The sequence below is a fragment of the Thunnus thynnus genome, chromosome 17, assembly GCF_963924715.1.
Source record: "Thunnus thynnus chromosome 17, fThuThy2.1, whole genome shotgun sequence".
NCBI lineage: Eukaryota > Metazoa > Chordata > Actinopteri > Scombriformes > Scombridae > Thunnus > Thunnus thynnus.
The window spans coordinates 23,143,443-23,158,521 of record NC_089533.1 but is presented as its reverse complement, the minus strand read 5'-3'; the positions used below and the strand labels follow the sequence as shown (position 1 = coordinate 23,158,521).

General features: G+C 40.2%; 2 protein-coding genes across 5 annotated transcripts in view; one reads left to right on the top strand and one right to left on the bottom strand.

Annotated features, from left to right (window-relative positions):
* Positions 1 to 1,190: 1,190 nt before the first annotated feature.
* LOC137167985 (phosphoinositide 3-kinase regulatory subunit 5-like) lies at positions 1,191 to 11,437 on the bottom strand. 2 transcript variants are annotated; one of them, XM_067570374.1, is made up of 18 exons: positions 11,269 to 11,437; positions 8,387 to 8,501; positions 7,752 to 7,852; positions 7,592 to 7,660; positions 7,310 to 7,448; positions 7,074 to 7,143; positions 6,604 to 6,781; positions 6,313 to 6,484; positions 6,024 to 6,092; positions 5,023 to 5,885; positions 4,264 to 4,389; positions 3,646 to 3,771; positions 3,391 to 3,484; positions 3,180 to 3,256; positions 2,972 to 3,065; positions 2,767 to 2,849; positions 2,542 to 2,660; positions 1,191 to 1,610 (listed from the first exon to the last, which is right to left on the bottom strand). In XM_067570374.1, the coding sequence occupies exons 2-18, from the start codon at positions 8,493 to 8,495 to the stop codon at positions 1,466 to 1,468; spliced, it is 2,634 nt and encodes an 877-aa protein (XP_067426475.1). In that variant the 5' UTR covers positions 8,496 to 8,501; positions 11,269 to 11,437; the 3' UTR covers positions 1,191 to 1,465. The 2 variants fall into 2 exon arrangements, with proteins under 2 accessions (XP_067426475.1, XP_067426476.1); XM_067570375.1 differs by lacking the exon at positions 11,269 to 11,437 and adding an exon at positions 9,348 to 9,665.
* Positions 11,438 to 12,773: 1,336 nt separating this feature from the next.
* ntn1b (netrin 1b) overlaps positions 12,774 to 15,079 on the top strand; it is a 45,396-nt gene continuing 43,090 nt past the window's right edge. Inside the window, exons 1-2 of one of the 3 annotated variants that reach the window (XM_067570269.1) lie at positions 12,774 to 13,159; positions 13,380 to 14,424. In XM_067570269.1, the coding sequence (XP_067426370.1) occupies positions 13,410 to 14,424 (1,015 nt within the window). In that variant the 5' untranslated portion in view covers positions 12,774 to 13,159; positions 13,380 to 13,409. Of the gene's footprint in view, positions 13,281 to 13,379; positions 14,425 to 15,079 lie in introns of all 3 variants that reach the window. The other 2 variants (XM_067570268.1, XM_067570266.1) reach the window with 2 other exon arrangements.

Here is a 15,079-nt window from a genome sequence, read left to right as displayed (position 1 = left end):
GTAATTAGTGAACTTTAGAGGTGCTGGCAGGCACATTTTGCATTGCTTGGACAGAGCCAGGCAAGCTTTTTCCAGTCTTTATACTAAGTTAAGCTAACTGTGTACTGGTGGTAACTATACCAGACACACGAGAGGGGTACCAGTCTTCTCATCTAGCTAATTCACTGCCAGAAAGTGAATAAGATTATTTCCAAAAATGTCAAACCTTTTTTTGAAAGTACTGGTGCCAGTACTGGTAAATGTTACTTTTTTCTCCACAAAGATGACATGTTATAAATAATTAATTATATTATTGGTTGCATTCAAACTTTTTTGCCTTTAGGTGCCTTATTCAGTTGTTGCTACCTTTCTGGGAAGCACTACAGGCTGAACTCCACAGTTGAGGAGAGAGCCACATCAGCTAAAAATGAATATCAGTATCATCAACATTCCATTGTCATTGTTATTACATTCTGCCACTCCGAGGGTCCAAGCTTTAACCAGCAAAGCAAGTTTTTTTAATGGAACAATTTAAAATAATCTAAGGGGAAATGAAAGCACCTACCCGTGGTATCAACCATTGTGTGAATTTCAAGATAGTCACACTTTCAGCAACATGGGCTTCAACCATGAAAACAAAGAAAATCTGCCATATTCACTTTCAACAGATTTCAGTCTGTCATGCCTGATGTTGTTATCTCCTGTCAGTAAAAGTTCAAAGATGACCATGTTGCATTTGTCCTTAAAACTCTGAAATTAATTACTGAGGTTAAAACTTTTTTCTAGGGGCCCAAAAACTGACAAAACTTCATGTGAACAATGATTACAAACACAAACCATCTGCGCAAGTCTAAGATAGACAATAGAAACATCATCTGATACATTGTTGTGCTGTTTGCGATGAAGTGGAAATACACTATATTAAATGTTACTATGAACAACCAAACAACCACCCTAATGCAAATGAACTAAGTTACATTGTCTGCAATAATGCAGAACTTACCACCGCAGCTTCTGCTCTTGTAAATGTCTGAAGAGGAATTTGAAAATGAATGAAGATCATCTACTGCTGCTACATGTTAGCGGAATAACTCATTAATGGCAGGTATTACTTTGGTTTACTGTGTGAGACAGGGTGTGAATAACAGAGGAAGTCCAGAAAAGGCAGTCACTGTCTACATAGTGACAAAAAAAAGACAGAGCTGATTGCAATATGATTTTATTGCAGTCGTGTGACAAACTATATAAAAACATGACAAAATGTATATTTTCTGAAACATAAAAAAACAGGTTCTCAGTGCTATCAAGTCAAAATAAATAGCTTATTTTATTAAAGAAGGGTTTTACTCTGTTATACCTCAACAGAACGTACACAATAGTAATCAAGTAATCAGTATATCTCTGCACCACATTAAGTGTCCATCCTGTGTTACGTGCCTGTGTAAATGATATATCACTTCCATGGTTGAATGCAGTATGACCTGTGTCAGGGACATGAGGTGAAAGAGGTGATGGGAAGGCAGAGCAGAGAGCAGTAGGATGGGTGCAGAGGCTGGACTTGGCCTGGTGAGGTTTTGTAGCACCTCCAGTCTGAACTGCTTCCTGGTTTACAGCACAGAGACACCTCACACCTGCAGACAAGACAGAGCATCACTGCTACATGTGTGTCTGATTAATGCATGCAGAGGCTATGACTCACTTGTAACATTATAGATCTGAAGTGATGAGAGGTAACCAAGTACATTTATTCAAATACTGTGCTTAAGTACAATTTCAAGGTACTTGTACTTTACTTGAATATTTACATTTTGTGCCACTCTATACTTCCACTCTTCTACTCCACATTTCAGAGGGAAATACTTTTTACTATACTACATTTATCTGACAGCTGTGGTTTCTAGTTATGTTTCAAATAGGATTTTACTTGCAAAGCACTTGATAAACTCATAAAATACAACACATTGTCAGAGGTTAAAGCAGTGGCTCCCTACCTTTTTGGCTTATGACCCCTCACAAAAAAGCAGTGTGTAGTTAGGGCCTCTTGTCACATTTCAGCTGTCTATGGTTTGTTAGTAATTCCATCAAAGACAGATTCCCCATCTAAACTTCTCACATGGTTTCATATAGAGACTCAAAGAGGGTAAAATGACCCCATATTTCAAAAAAAGCAAAAATTCTTCTCTCCTCTCCTATTAATCATCTCATGACAACCCAGATTTATCTTGTGATCCTTTCATGGCCCGACCCCTAGATTGGGAATCATTGCACTACACTGTCTAACTACTGTACCTATTGATGAATCAGTCACAGGGCCATTTGTTCACAGAACCTTTACTTGAGACTTTATGGTACTTTTGTACATTTGCTGCTCATACTTCAGTACTTTGACCTAAGTCCAATTTTAAATGCAGGGCTTTTACTTGTAATGGAGTATTTTCACATTGTGGTATTGGTACTTTTAATTTGATTAAAATACCTCTTCCACCACTGGAAAAATGTAGGAGGAATATTTCCCTTTTTTAAAGTCTTTTGTGACTAGTCAGCAGTGATGCTTTGTTATACCTGGTGACACTTTGGATGAACTTCTTCTCATCCTGATCCAGACACACAGAAAAAGTTGTCCCATCATCTCCACCGTTCACCTGCACCTTGTCCACCTTCACCTCTGACATTGAGATGTGCTGACAGAGGGAAGTTGGAGAAAGAAGAAGTGTGAGGAAGGAGTATTTCAGAGGGAGGGGGTGTGTGAGATTGTGGTTAGTTTGAATGCGTAAAACCACCCTTCACCTGGTTGTAGCTCTTTTTAGACTTGGAGCACTGCCTCTTCAGGACTTCTGTCATCGTCAGCTGCAGACTTTCTACTCTTGAATCTAGACAAACAAGATTTGATTTGCTTAGAAACCACAATGTAGACAAAAGCAAACGTAAGACAAAAAAGGTCACAACAAAATTCAATTCAAATCTGGCACATGGTGAAAAAAATGTCACAAACCTAACTGCTCAGTTTTCCTGCAGGCTTTGTAAAGATTTATAGATGTGCAAACCATCTCTGTCTTGGTCCACTGGTTCCTCCCACTAACAGCCACCTGTAATCATACGTAGACACAGCAGATTTAAAAATAGCTTTGGCTGTGAACTTTTATATATGTGTTATTGTTTGTATAGCAGGAAATCTGTGGGTGTCAAAGCAGGAACAATACCTTGTTGTAGGCAACATTTAGTGTTAAAGGGACAGCCTCCCGTTCTTCATCAATTCCAAACCTTTTGCTTGCAGCACCTACAAAAAGAATAAAGAACACATCAGACTGTACATATGTTTGTGTGTGTGTGTGTGTGTGTGTGTGTGTGTGTAGGTGTGTGTACGTGTGTGTGTGGCGGCTGTCTGGTTACGTCTGTCAGAGTATGACTCACCCATAGCCTTAACAGCTCTGGTTCCAGCAGTGTGCCCGAGCTCCAGAGAGTGAATAAACACTTCCTTTCTCCTCTCTCCTCCAGCCAGGGTCAGCTGTGTGGCGGAAGAAAAAAATTAATTCTGTGAGCGAGTGAGAGTTTGATGCCAATATGATTTAGTTGATTTTCACTGTGTCCTTTCACATATGCATTTACTGGAGTGAGAGACTCTGTGTGTGTGTGTGTGTGTGTGTGTGTGTGTGGTGCTCCTCTGACCTCAGCCTGGTAGAGCTGCACCAGAACAGGCTGGTCCGCATTTCTGCAGTAATAAAGCACCAAATCGGCCAGCAGAGGAAGACGATCCATGCTGCCACTGCTCACTGAGACATCACTTTCCTTAGCCTGGGTCACAGGGAATACACTTATGAATTTACACATGAATGTCCGTGAATACAGCCTATAAACTATGACAACTATTTATGAGATGTATGATGTGTGGTAATATTGAATTACAGCAGCAGCATTGTGTGTCCAAGGCAAATTTCCCTCTGGGACTATAAAGTCTTTCTCTTAATCTTATCTTAAAAAGTATTCACCAATTTCTCCACCATCAGTCTGCACCAGCCGTTTAGTATTTCACCCCCATAAAGTTGGTGGACTTGTGAGAGACACATTAAATGAAAGAACAGTCTAAATTGATGCAGCAGAGGCCTAGATTATACGACTTTTAGTCCTTATTTCAAATCAAGCTTTAAATATGGATACTGGATCCTTCATTTCCCATAATGCAACTTGAAAGCCTCTTTTCACTCACTTGTCACTTGAGCTACTGTCTTGTCTTATTGTGTTGATGAACGGAACAGAGTGAGGCGGTGATACCAGTATGAAAGGTACCTGACAAAGGACGTCAGAGGACAGACTGAGCAGACTGAGGACGTTCCGCTCATACCAGGGATCCATCATGCCCAACATCTGGGCTATATCAGTTGTACTGTCCTCCTGTACACTGTCGGTAGACTCCTGTCAGAATGAGGGAATAAAAGGTATTAATACCTCAATCAATTAAATACATTAATAAAATTTCATGTCATTACAGTATGCTATTAGAATCTATGAAAACAATTCTGTGCATGGTAAGATATTACAGTATTATATGTAACACTATCTAATGATGATTTATAAAAGGTGTAACAGTAAGTTATAATGACTTTATTAAGAGTTAATACACCATTTGCTAAACATTTATAATCCATTAATTGAAAAACTTTTGGGTTGACCTAGAACTAGAAAAGTGCCCCACGTTTCTTAACAGCTTATTGAAACATGCAATGGACTTCTGTGAAAATCTTTGACCCTTATTATTAATGATTTATTAACATTACAACTGTAACTTTCTGATGGTTTATTAGAAAGTCAGACATCTGTTACTTACTTACTTATTATTAATGACTATTAATGACTCACAAGCCAGAGTCACAACCTGGCAACTCAAAAGTAATTCATGGCTTATAACTTATCTATAAAGAATTAGTAAATGTTTTATCAACATTTAATTATACATCTTATACAACCCTTATAAAGGGTGTCTCATTAGAAAGTGGTAATGTATTATCTATGCAAGTATATATTTACATATACAAGTAAAAGACTGACCACAGCTTTAGTTGAACTTCCTGCCGGACCCTCGGTTGGTGTGTGTGCTCCTCCTGGGCTTCCTGTAGTTTTCCTTTTGGTGGGAACAAAGTAAAACTGCAGTTTGCATTGCTTGGTGAGTCGGGGACGTTTACTCTCTTTCTGCTGTAGGTCTTTGTATGCTCTGGCCAGCCTGCCAACCTCTTTGTCACCTCCAAACACCACCACTCGCAACAGGGTGACCACCTCTGCCACATCACCCTCGTCGCAGCTTAGAATTGGCCTCCTGCGGATGCACACATGCTTCTGGGGGGAGAGAGGATCAAATGTAGATGCAGTGGGTGCCTGCAGAGGCCGAACCTGTCTGGACATGGACTTGTATTTGAGCTGTGGCCCAGTCCTTTGAAAGTCTTTGGCGTAATCATCATGGAAGCCCATGCTCTGGGCACGGCGGCAAATGTTAGGGCTGCGGGGAGCCTTGAAAAGTAAGGAGAAGCGCTCAACGCCTAAGAGGGACCTGGATTTCTTTTTGGGTTTCTTTCTAGGCTTTGGTTGGCTGTCCTGTCCTTCCGTTGTGTCCTCATGTCCCGTGTCCTCGCTGAAGTCGCTCTCTACACCGGATGAGCCAGACGGTGTAGAGACCACAGACCAGCTGGAGGACAGAGAGTGGCCAGAGAGCACAGAGTCCCTTGAAGAAGAGGATGTGGTGGAGATGCGGTGGTTTTGAAAGTCGTGATCTGCTTTGTTTCCCTCCACCTCGTCTTCCTCATCCACACTGGTGTCAATAATATTATTATCATCATCCTCTTCCATTGTTGTTTTGAGGAAACAGTCTGGAGGTGAATCCAGGTCATACTCTCTTGCGAGGATGTCATTCAGAATATCTGGATGAACATAAAGAGCTTAATTAGAGCAGAAAGACATGAGGATGTACATCAGGTAGAAAAGATGATAGGAGTGAAATTTAAGTGGAAAAAAAAGTTTGAATATATGTGTTGAGCTGTTCAAACTTGACTAATTACCAAAGTTGTCGTTTTCCCAGGAGCTTTTGTGACATTTGGGGAAGGGCAGCATGAAAGTCTCAACAGCTCCTAATGAGAGGAGGTGATGCGGAGGTTAAGGAAGCACTGCTGTTTGAGCTCAATCTTGAAAAACAGGTTTAGCAAACAAACTCTGTCCCAACAGGAAATAAGTTCTTTTCCTCATTACAACAGCCTGGACATGGGATTTAGAGTTTTAAGTTCAAAATCAACACTTCAGTCACTTATCTAGTTTGTTCTTGACATTTTATATTTGTATTTTCTCTCTTACCAGTGTCTGAGTGGCAGTCAGCAGAAGCAGGAACAGCAAGGCTTTCTCTGAGCCTCTCCATGCTGCGTTGTAGACCTTGTTTAGCTGTGCTGAGATCTGCTGTGGTGGCTGCCGTCTCCATGCTGTCAGTCATTACCTCCAGGAGCTGCTCCAGCTCTGCAGGCTGCTTTGCCTGGAGGAACAATGCAGGGTTTGTTTTAGGAAGAAACTAGGGAAGACGTTTGAGGAAGACACATTAAAAGAAAAAGAGGAATTGTGCATCGACAAAGAGGCACAGTGTTGGTTGATTACCTCCAGGGCAATGCGGAGCGCATGCAGGTCATATTTGGTGCCCAGCGCAGCCTGAAAGCCGTGCAGGATGAGGGTGACGGTGACGTCTCTGTTTGACTGCTGGGTGCTACTCAGCTGCTCGGAGACAGACTGGACCTCTGGAGGGACGTCCTCATCTGGGCTCAATAAAAGCACCGTCCTAGTGGAAGACACATACACCCACATCACTGGTAAAAATAACAGAAAGTTTTTCAAGCTTGTGTACATCCTGATTATATCTATATGTCTAGATCTAGTATGTCACCACTTAATGTTGAAATTAGACTGTATGTCAATCTGGAAGCAGAAACACAAGTTTGTTTAATGTTTTCTATTTACCTTTTTACTGGGAGCTGCACAATTATTTGTTTATTACGATAAAAACAGAATTGGAGATGAGAAAAAAATTGATCAGGATAAATATTTTTTTCTCAGTGAAGGAAGGAACTTACAAAGTTTTAGAGCTGGGAATCTCAGGGGGAAACCCCTGCTCAGTCCTCACCAGTCTTTGAAAGGAAATACCTAGAGCAAAAGTAGACAGATAGCTTAGTATATCTGTGCGGGTAAACATCGCCCCCATATGGACACAGTGATACATGAACAGTGTATAAACTACTTGAGCAACAACAAAACCTCCCTTTGTTGAAGGAAAGCGGTGAGGTGGCATTCAGCCTTTTTTCAGTGCTACCTGGTGCTCTGAGCTCCTGATGGATGATATTCAGCAGGCGTTTACTGGCAGAGCAGCATGGATCAGGCCAGGACAGGAAACCATGGAACAACAGGTAGGCCTCCTGCAGCACATTGCAGTCTGGAGCCACATAAGGAGCCTGCAAGAGTCAGAGAAGAAACAACTGACTTCCAAAATGAAACACATTTTATTGCGCAATTAATATCGAGAACTTCTCCCCAAAACTGAAAAAAAAAGAGTCTGTGCTCGTTCCTCTACTGATGATAAATGACACCCACTCACTTTTAGGAGGGTTGAAGAGAACAGGAGAGTCAGAGGCACCACCAGTTCATACTGGCACTTTTCTAGCACCTGTAAAAGATAAGAAAATGAATCCTGAACTGAAACACAATTTCATTCCTCATATTATATGGAAAATGATGTTGATCTTTCAGCTCTTTACCTCCTTTGTTTTCCTCAGAATTTTCTGCAGGAGGATGAGGAAGTTGTGGGGATCTCTCTTCACCAGTTCCTCTAAGCACCAGCGGCTTATACACAGCCCAGCTAGTCAGAGAGACAAAACAAACAACCTGCTTATTTCTCCTTTTAGGTTTCATTCTGATGAAAGGCAGTAAACACATTTGTAAAATACACATGAAAAGTTTCAGAAAAGTATTCAGTCAAGATGCTTATTGACAGCCATAGGATTACGTCACTCTCTCTTGTTGCGTAAGTTCTGAATGAAGCTGTTTCAGTAAATATTTCGAAACTGATCTTACATATAAACCAACATGATACTGTCTCATGCCGTCTGTCACTCTATCACTCCTTCATTCTGTGTGTCACTACTTTCAATTCCCATTTGACTCTATAAGATGAACAATATGTTCCCAAACAGTTTGCTAGTTGTGTGTTTTTATGATTAAATAGTTTACATTAAACAGGTTATATTCTGTTTTTATATTATATTGTTATGTGATGTAGCTTATATTCTGTCCTTTGACAGACTAAGAGGACCCAGTTTATGTTATCTGAATCCATATTTTGAGTATGGTTTTTATGTTACAGTTAAAAGCAAGTCTGGTGATTGGGTCTTACCATTCCAGAGTTGTTTGTCAGGGGTGTCAAGACCGAGGTCACACAGGCAGCGTTCAAGAACATGCTGGATACGATCCTCTGTGCATGAGGTCTGCTCCATCTTCTGCATCGTCTTCTGCAGGGGCATCACAACATCGATGGAAAAATACAGATGATAAACCGACAGGAAGGCCAAAAATAGAAGAAGAATTACACACTATTATTGTGTTCCGGTAAAACAATATATTATCTGTCCTCAGTAGTCCAAACTTCCTGTTAGTGCTGTTGCCAACACGTTATATTCATTATTCTTCCTTTTCAGAGAATCAAACGCAGTCAAGAGTAAAAGGCTCACTCGCACAAACTCAGATGCAAATACAAATGTCCACAGCAACAGTGTTAGTGCACAGCATAAAGACTGCCACTTCCTACCAAGACCAGTGACTCACAGACTGCATGAGTGGACCGGAGATGAGCTGGTCGAAAAAAGCAACCGCAACTTCTACTTTTTCATTCAAAAAATCAGCTGCTGACTCCAGATTTGGTATGACTCAAGCCTGGCATGGAAATGAATCTTACAGAAGGACAACTTCCTATTTGATCCTTTTTAGTTTTATTAGTATGTAAGTGTTTTAGAGTAATGAATGTAAATGACACTCAAGGTACAAAACCCAATCAAGTAGCGAAAACAGATTTTAACGCAGATTTTCTGGAATTAGGATCACATAATACCTGTGGTTAGGGTGCACACACATTTGACGGACAAACAACTAAAACCACACTGACCACACAATGAAATGGACATTTTTAGAAACAAAAACATTTCATTGGGGTAATTAAAGGCTTGAACCAGTAAGCACATTTTTCCAAGACAGGGCCTGCTCCAGTGTCTTTTGTCATTAATTTCAATAACTTTAAACTCATGCTCAGACTGCCATGATATATCCTTCTCAATTATAATATTGCTCCTGGGACTCCTCACTGTATTTGGCCTCCGGGATGTTGCATACGGAAGCTATAATTGTCCCCAGCTGTGGCAGATGTGTCACTGTGACCAGTGATGAATGTATGAAGTGGCACGACTGGAAAACTGGGGTCATCTGTGCCCATCAAAACAGGAAAGGGCCTTCCTGGAACCATTAACGCAATATAAATTAAAACTGATCCTTTCACAGATTTCTTTAGACAGGACAGGGGAAGAAACTGAAGAAACTGCAGCTACTCTAGTTAAAATATACTGCAAATTGAATAAAGAGTGTGCACAGTATTATGATAGAGCAGTGGTTTGTTTCGGATATAACCTCACAGCCATATCAGATGAACTCAAGTACTCCAACACCATCACACATGTTCAAATGTGTTCATTGCTAATTGAGCTAATTTTAAATTGGATGTTATTTAGCACTATGAATTATATGACCGTGGATATTGTTACAGTATTTTTTTCATGCAATTGAATTGAACTGTGGCTGACTGATAGATGTTTCAACTATTTATCCATTATTTTTTAGCTAACCACTTCAACCATTTATCCACTTAAATCTAACCATTTTGAATCATTTATCCATTATCTTAGCTAACCATTTCAACCACTCATCCATTACTTTAGCTAAACATTTGAACCATTTATCCATTATCTTAGTTAAACATTTCAACCATTTATCCTTTATCTTGGCTAACCATTTCAACCATTCATCCATTACCTTAGCTAACCATTTCAACCATTTATTCATTGCTGTTAGCTAACCATTTCAACCATTCATCCATTATCTTAGCTAAATATTTCAGCCTTTTATCCATTACCTTTAGTTAAATATTTCAGCCTTTTATCCATTACCTTTAGCTAACATTTAAACCTTTTATCCATTATTTAGCTATTTCAACTATTTACTCATCACTTTTAGCTAGTTATTTCAACTGTTTACCACTTAGCTATCTATTTCAACCATTTGCTTTCAGCTATTTCAGCCACTTTCAGCTGGCTTTCTAACTGGCTATAGGTGATGATATTTAACCAAGATTGTTGTATTAGTCTAATAGTCGATAAAGTTTGAACTCCCTACCTGTAAAACAAAAAATGACAACATATGTACAGTATATTAAACAATGAAGACAAGCATGAGGTCTGTATCTTATTGTGGCAGGGCAACACAGACAGTAGCTCTGTGCTTTGCAGTACCTGGCATATCTAGCTTCAACAAGCAAGCCTGTCAATTGTCTACTGAGGAAGCAGGTGTTTGCTCCATTGTATACAGTCAGGCTGTATTGTCCAACCCTGCCAATGCAGACTGTTAATGCCACAATGTTACAATACTGATCTCTGCAGGGACTTGTTGAAACATTAAGATTATTTTAAAGTAAGTGCTGCTTCAATTGCACATGTTAAAGAGGAGCAAAGAAGGAAAGACAAGGAAGGGGAATTAGAGGTGACATAGGCATGATGCTCAAAGTGGATGACATGCAGCTTCCCAAATGACTTTAAAGAGACCTTGGTCATACTCATTACCTTTGCTTTCAATTAAGCAAAAATGATACAACTGAGACTCTTTTCAATTCCTCAATAATCATTTAATACTTCACCAAACATGCTGTATGTTGTGTCAATAGTAAGTGCACTGACAACAGCTTTCAGCAGCTTTTAAAAGAAGGGGAACAGGAAATCTGCAGTGGTTGAAAAACACTTTGCAGTAACCGTATATCTGATGGAAGTGGTGAAACAGAGTCTTGTTCCTACTACAGAGATAATATATGAAATGGTAAAATATATGAAATGGCCTTTCTGTTTAACTTATAACAGGCTTTAGACATATAATACAGATGCATGGAACATACTGTAAATGAGTAGAAATATACAACAGAGGCAAAATAAAGAATTGATCAGCAGAGAGAGATATAAATCTTACCTATAGTTGCAATTATCAGTATCCTAGATCATCTCATATCAACCGCAGCGGAGGCACACCAGCAAGGGGAAACAATACAAAGACCACATCCTCCTGTGTTGGTGTTTTTCAAAAATAGACCCTCTAACTGCAGAGTCAAGAGAGCATGTGCTGCAAAACAGGAACTGAATGAGTCTTTATGCTGAGGTGCATGACATAAGACATTCTACTGATGTTGTAGGAGGAGTCTTTTATTTTACGAACCTCATTTGACACATTAGAGCTTGTTAGAACAATATGGCTTGTCTGGATTTGATAGTGCAGTGCAGAGAAATACTGAACTTAAGACGGAAATGATAAGCTACTTTTGCTCTGTTGAAATAGTTTGTTTCACCATTTTTCTTTCAAGATCATTTGAAAAAAAATATTGACCAATGACCTGAAGCAAAATATAACATACTAAATGTGTTTTGTATCCTAGGTGATACTGAAATGCTTTAGGGGTGTCAGAGTTTCAGTGGGAAACATTTATAGGGCAGTTAAGTCTATTACTGCTGTCATGCAACTTTGTACCCACATGTTGAATTCAACATTCTGCTTTCATGGAAAACAACACTCATGCTGAAGGAAATGCTGATATTTTGGCAGGTTTAACTTTTTTTTAAGAGATTTTATTTTTAAAAAATTGTTTTTTGGGACTAATAAGTTTACATTGATCAAATGTCAGTATCCTCAGGGATGCTTTTTTCCACAAAAAAGTTCAATTGCCTTGTTAGAAATTCTTATAATCACATTTCCTCCTTCTTCCTCATTGAAAAATACAGAATCTATGTATTATTCATTTCAAAAGCTTAGTCTGCTACTTCACTGAAAAGCCCATTTTCAGTGTACATACACATGGAGGTTGCACATTGGACCATGATTGGCCCTCTAGTGTCAAACTCTGCACATATATCATACACTCTGCACAGTGAAGTACAAACATCCAAGTTAAGCAAAACACATTTTGAGTGGAGAGGGGTGATTACGGTTGTTGCTAACACTACTTAATTTCACACACTTTTCAAATTGATCATCTGGGAAAAAACAACGCTTTAATCTGATTAACTATGTTTTTCTATGTTTCTGAGTTCTTCCAAATGAAAGGGTTGAAATAGTGTTTAGTGTATGCATCTGTTTGAGCAGAAGGACAATGTGCTCATCAGGAAATACATTTACTTCCCCCTGCAAATGCTGCACAATTACACACACAAAATTATTTTTTAAACAATTGTTGTAGGCCAGTTACTTGCAACCACCCTGGATATTTCCTCTTTGAGGTTACAAGACAGCAGTTGATTTCCTTTAAACACATCAGCTGATCATAAAGATATGGCTTGATGATTTATCTAAAAACCTGCAGTCAGTTGGGCAATTGATCATTATAATTTCTTTTTTATAACTCATCAGTGACACCAAATAATCTGCTGCATTTTACTATAAATAAATTTGTTGCTCTAGCTTTTTTGTATCTTCTAATCACAATGCATGCGCAACCCAGTGCATTTTTAACATGTAGTGCCAATAATCTACCGGAAGATGTCGCTACTCTCTCTCCCTCCGCAAAGACACCCAAAAGGCTCCATCTCCTCTCCTTTGAATGAGCGGACCCCCTTTTTTCTATTATAACAGAGAGGGAATGGGACAGACAGAGATAGAGGTGGGCAGAGGTGTGACTGAGTGGACAGACAGAGGCAGGGAGACTCAGAGCCAGCTGGGCATTTGCCATATTTTTTATTTTTATTTGGGAATTTCAAATAGGGGGGAGAAAAGCTGAACCATAGCAGTAGTTTTTCGTGCGTAAACGGGATAGATTGTTCTCCAAATTCTTAGGAGTTCTGCTACACTTTCAGACTGAGGAGTTTATTTCGAGGTAGTGTCCTGGGTGGAGTTTTCTTTGCCTCGTAAGAATTGTTCACACACATTTAGTAGCTATGTTACACGCTTCACTAGTGCGTCCAAGTTTTCCATCTCTCTCTCTGAGCATAATTTAAGTGTGTTATTGTTTTGTGCTTGTCTTTAATATTGCCAGTAATAATACGTTTTATTAATTCTGATTATTTTAATCGTCTTTTGTCTTCATTACATTTCAGCGCAAGAGTCACTGCGGTGCACGGATTACAATGCAAAGGATTTTGGAGGTTTGGGTCACCTTGGTGACAGTTTCTGCGCTGACCGAGGGGGTCTTTGGAGGATACGGGCTGAGCATGTTTGCTGCACAGTCCTCCCCTCCAGACCCGTGCTATGATGAGAACGGGAACCCTCGGAGATGCATCCCCGACTTCGTGAACTCAGCCTTTGGTAAGGACGTGCGCGTATCCAGCACCTGCGGCACCCCGGCCGCCAGGTACTGTGTGGTGACCGAGAAGGGAGAGGAGAGGACGAGGGACTGTCACACATGTGACGCCGGGGATCCCAAGAAGTCCCATCCACCTGCGTATTTAACAGACCTCAACAACCCTCACAACCTCACCTGCTGGCAGTCTGAAAACTACGTGCAGTATCCGCAGAACGTCACCCTCACCTTGACGCTGGGTAAAAAGTTTGAGGTCACCTATGTGAGCCTGCAGTTTTGCTCACCTAGACCTGAGTCCATGGCAATCTACAAGTCCATGGACTATGGCAAATCCTGGGTGCCGTTTCAGTTTTATTCCACTCAGTGCAAGAAAATGTACAACAGGCAGAATAAGGCGACAATTACCAAGCAGAACGAGCAAGAAGCCATCTGCACGGACTCCCACACAGACATGCACCCTTTGACAGGTGGGCTCATCGCCTTCAGCACGTTGGACGGCAGACCGTCGGCGCATGACTTCGACAACTCCCCGGTGCTGCAGGACTGGGTGACGGCCACCGACATCAAGGTGATCTTCAGCCGGCTTCACACTTTCGGAGACGAGAACGAGGACGACTCGGAGCTGGCCCGCGACTCCTACTTTTACGCCGTGTCGGACCTGCAGGTCGGAGGACGGTGCAAGTGCAACGGACACGCTTCAAAGTGTGTAAAGGACAGAGAGGGGAATCTGGTTTGTGAGTGCAAACACAACACGGCGGGACCGGAGTGTGACAGGTGCAAACCTTTCCACTATGACCGACCCTGGCAGCGCGCCACGGCCAGAGAAGCCAACGAGTGCGTCGGTAAGGCATCCCCTCTTTTGTCGTTTAACTGTGGAATAATTTTAGCATTTGAAATAAGTCTTTACTAATTATAATATTCGATTAATTTAATAGATGCTGTTAAAAGAAGTCATTTTTGCTGATCACATTTGTCCTGCCGTTACGCGCAAAAATTACGCACCAGCCAGTTGTTGATTCTCCCACGTGAATTTTATATTTACATATTTTTCTCACTGGGAATGAAACACAGAATTAAGTCTCCTCTGAATAGATATATTTCTTTAATTTTCAAATGTCTTTGGTCCAAAGAAATGTTTGTGCCGTAACCACAGGCCGAGATTAATAGGTGGTGACCTTAAATTAGAGTATAATTAAATTGATTGTGGTTAAATAAAACCTCAGAGAGAGGAAGGCCTCGTCTGTCAAGCGCGAGCTGAAATCTCATCACCTGAATGACAAAAATAAACATCCTGATTTTTAAATTCAAACAAGGGTTTAATTATATTTTAGGTTTATATTATACTATAAGGTATTTGATTGAATTACTTCTTAAATTAATCAATCTTTGTCAATCTCTGCTGGTAATATTAGAATTTATGTAATTCCAAAACAAAGTAAACTTGTGTTGAAACAAGCACAGAAAACATATGACTGGCAAAAAATATAACAAAATTAA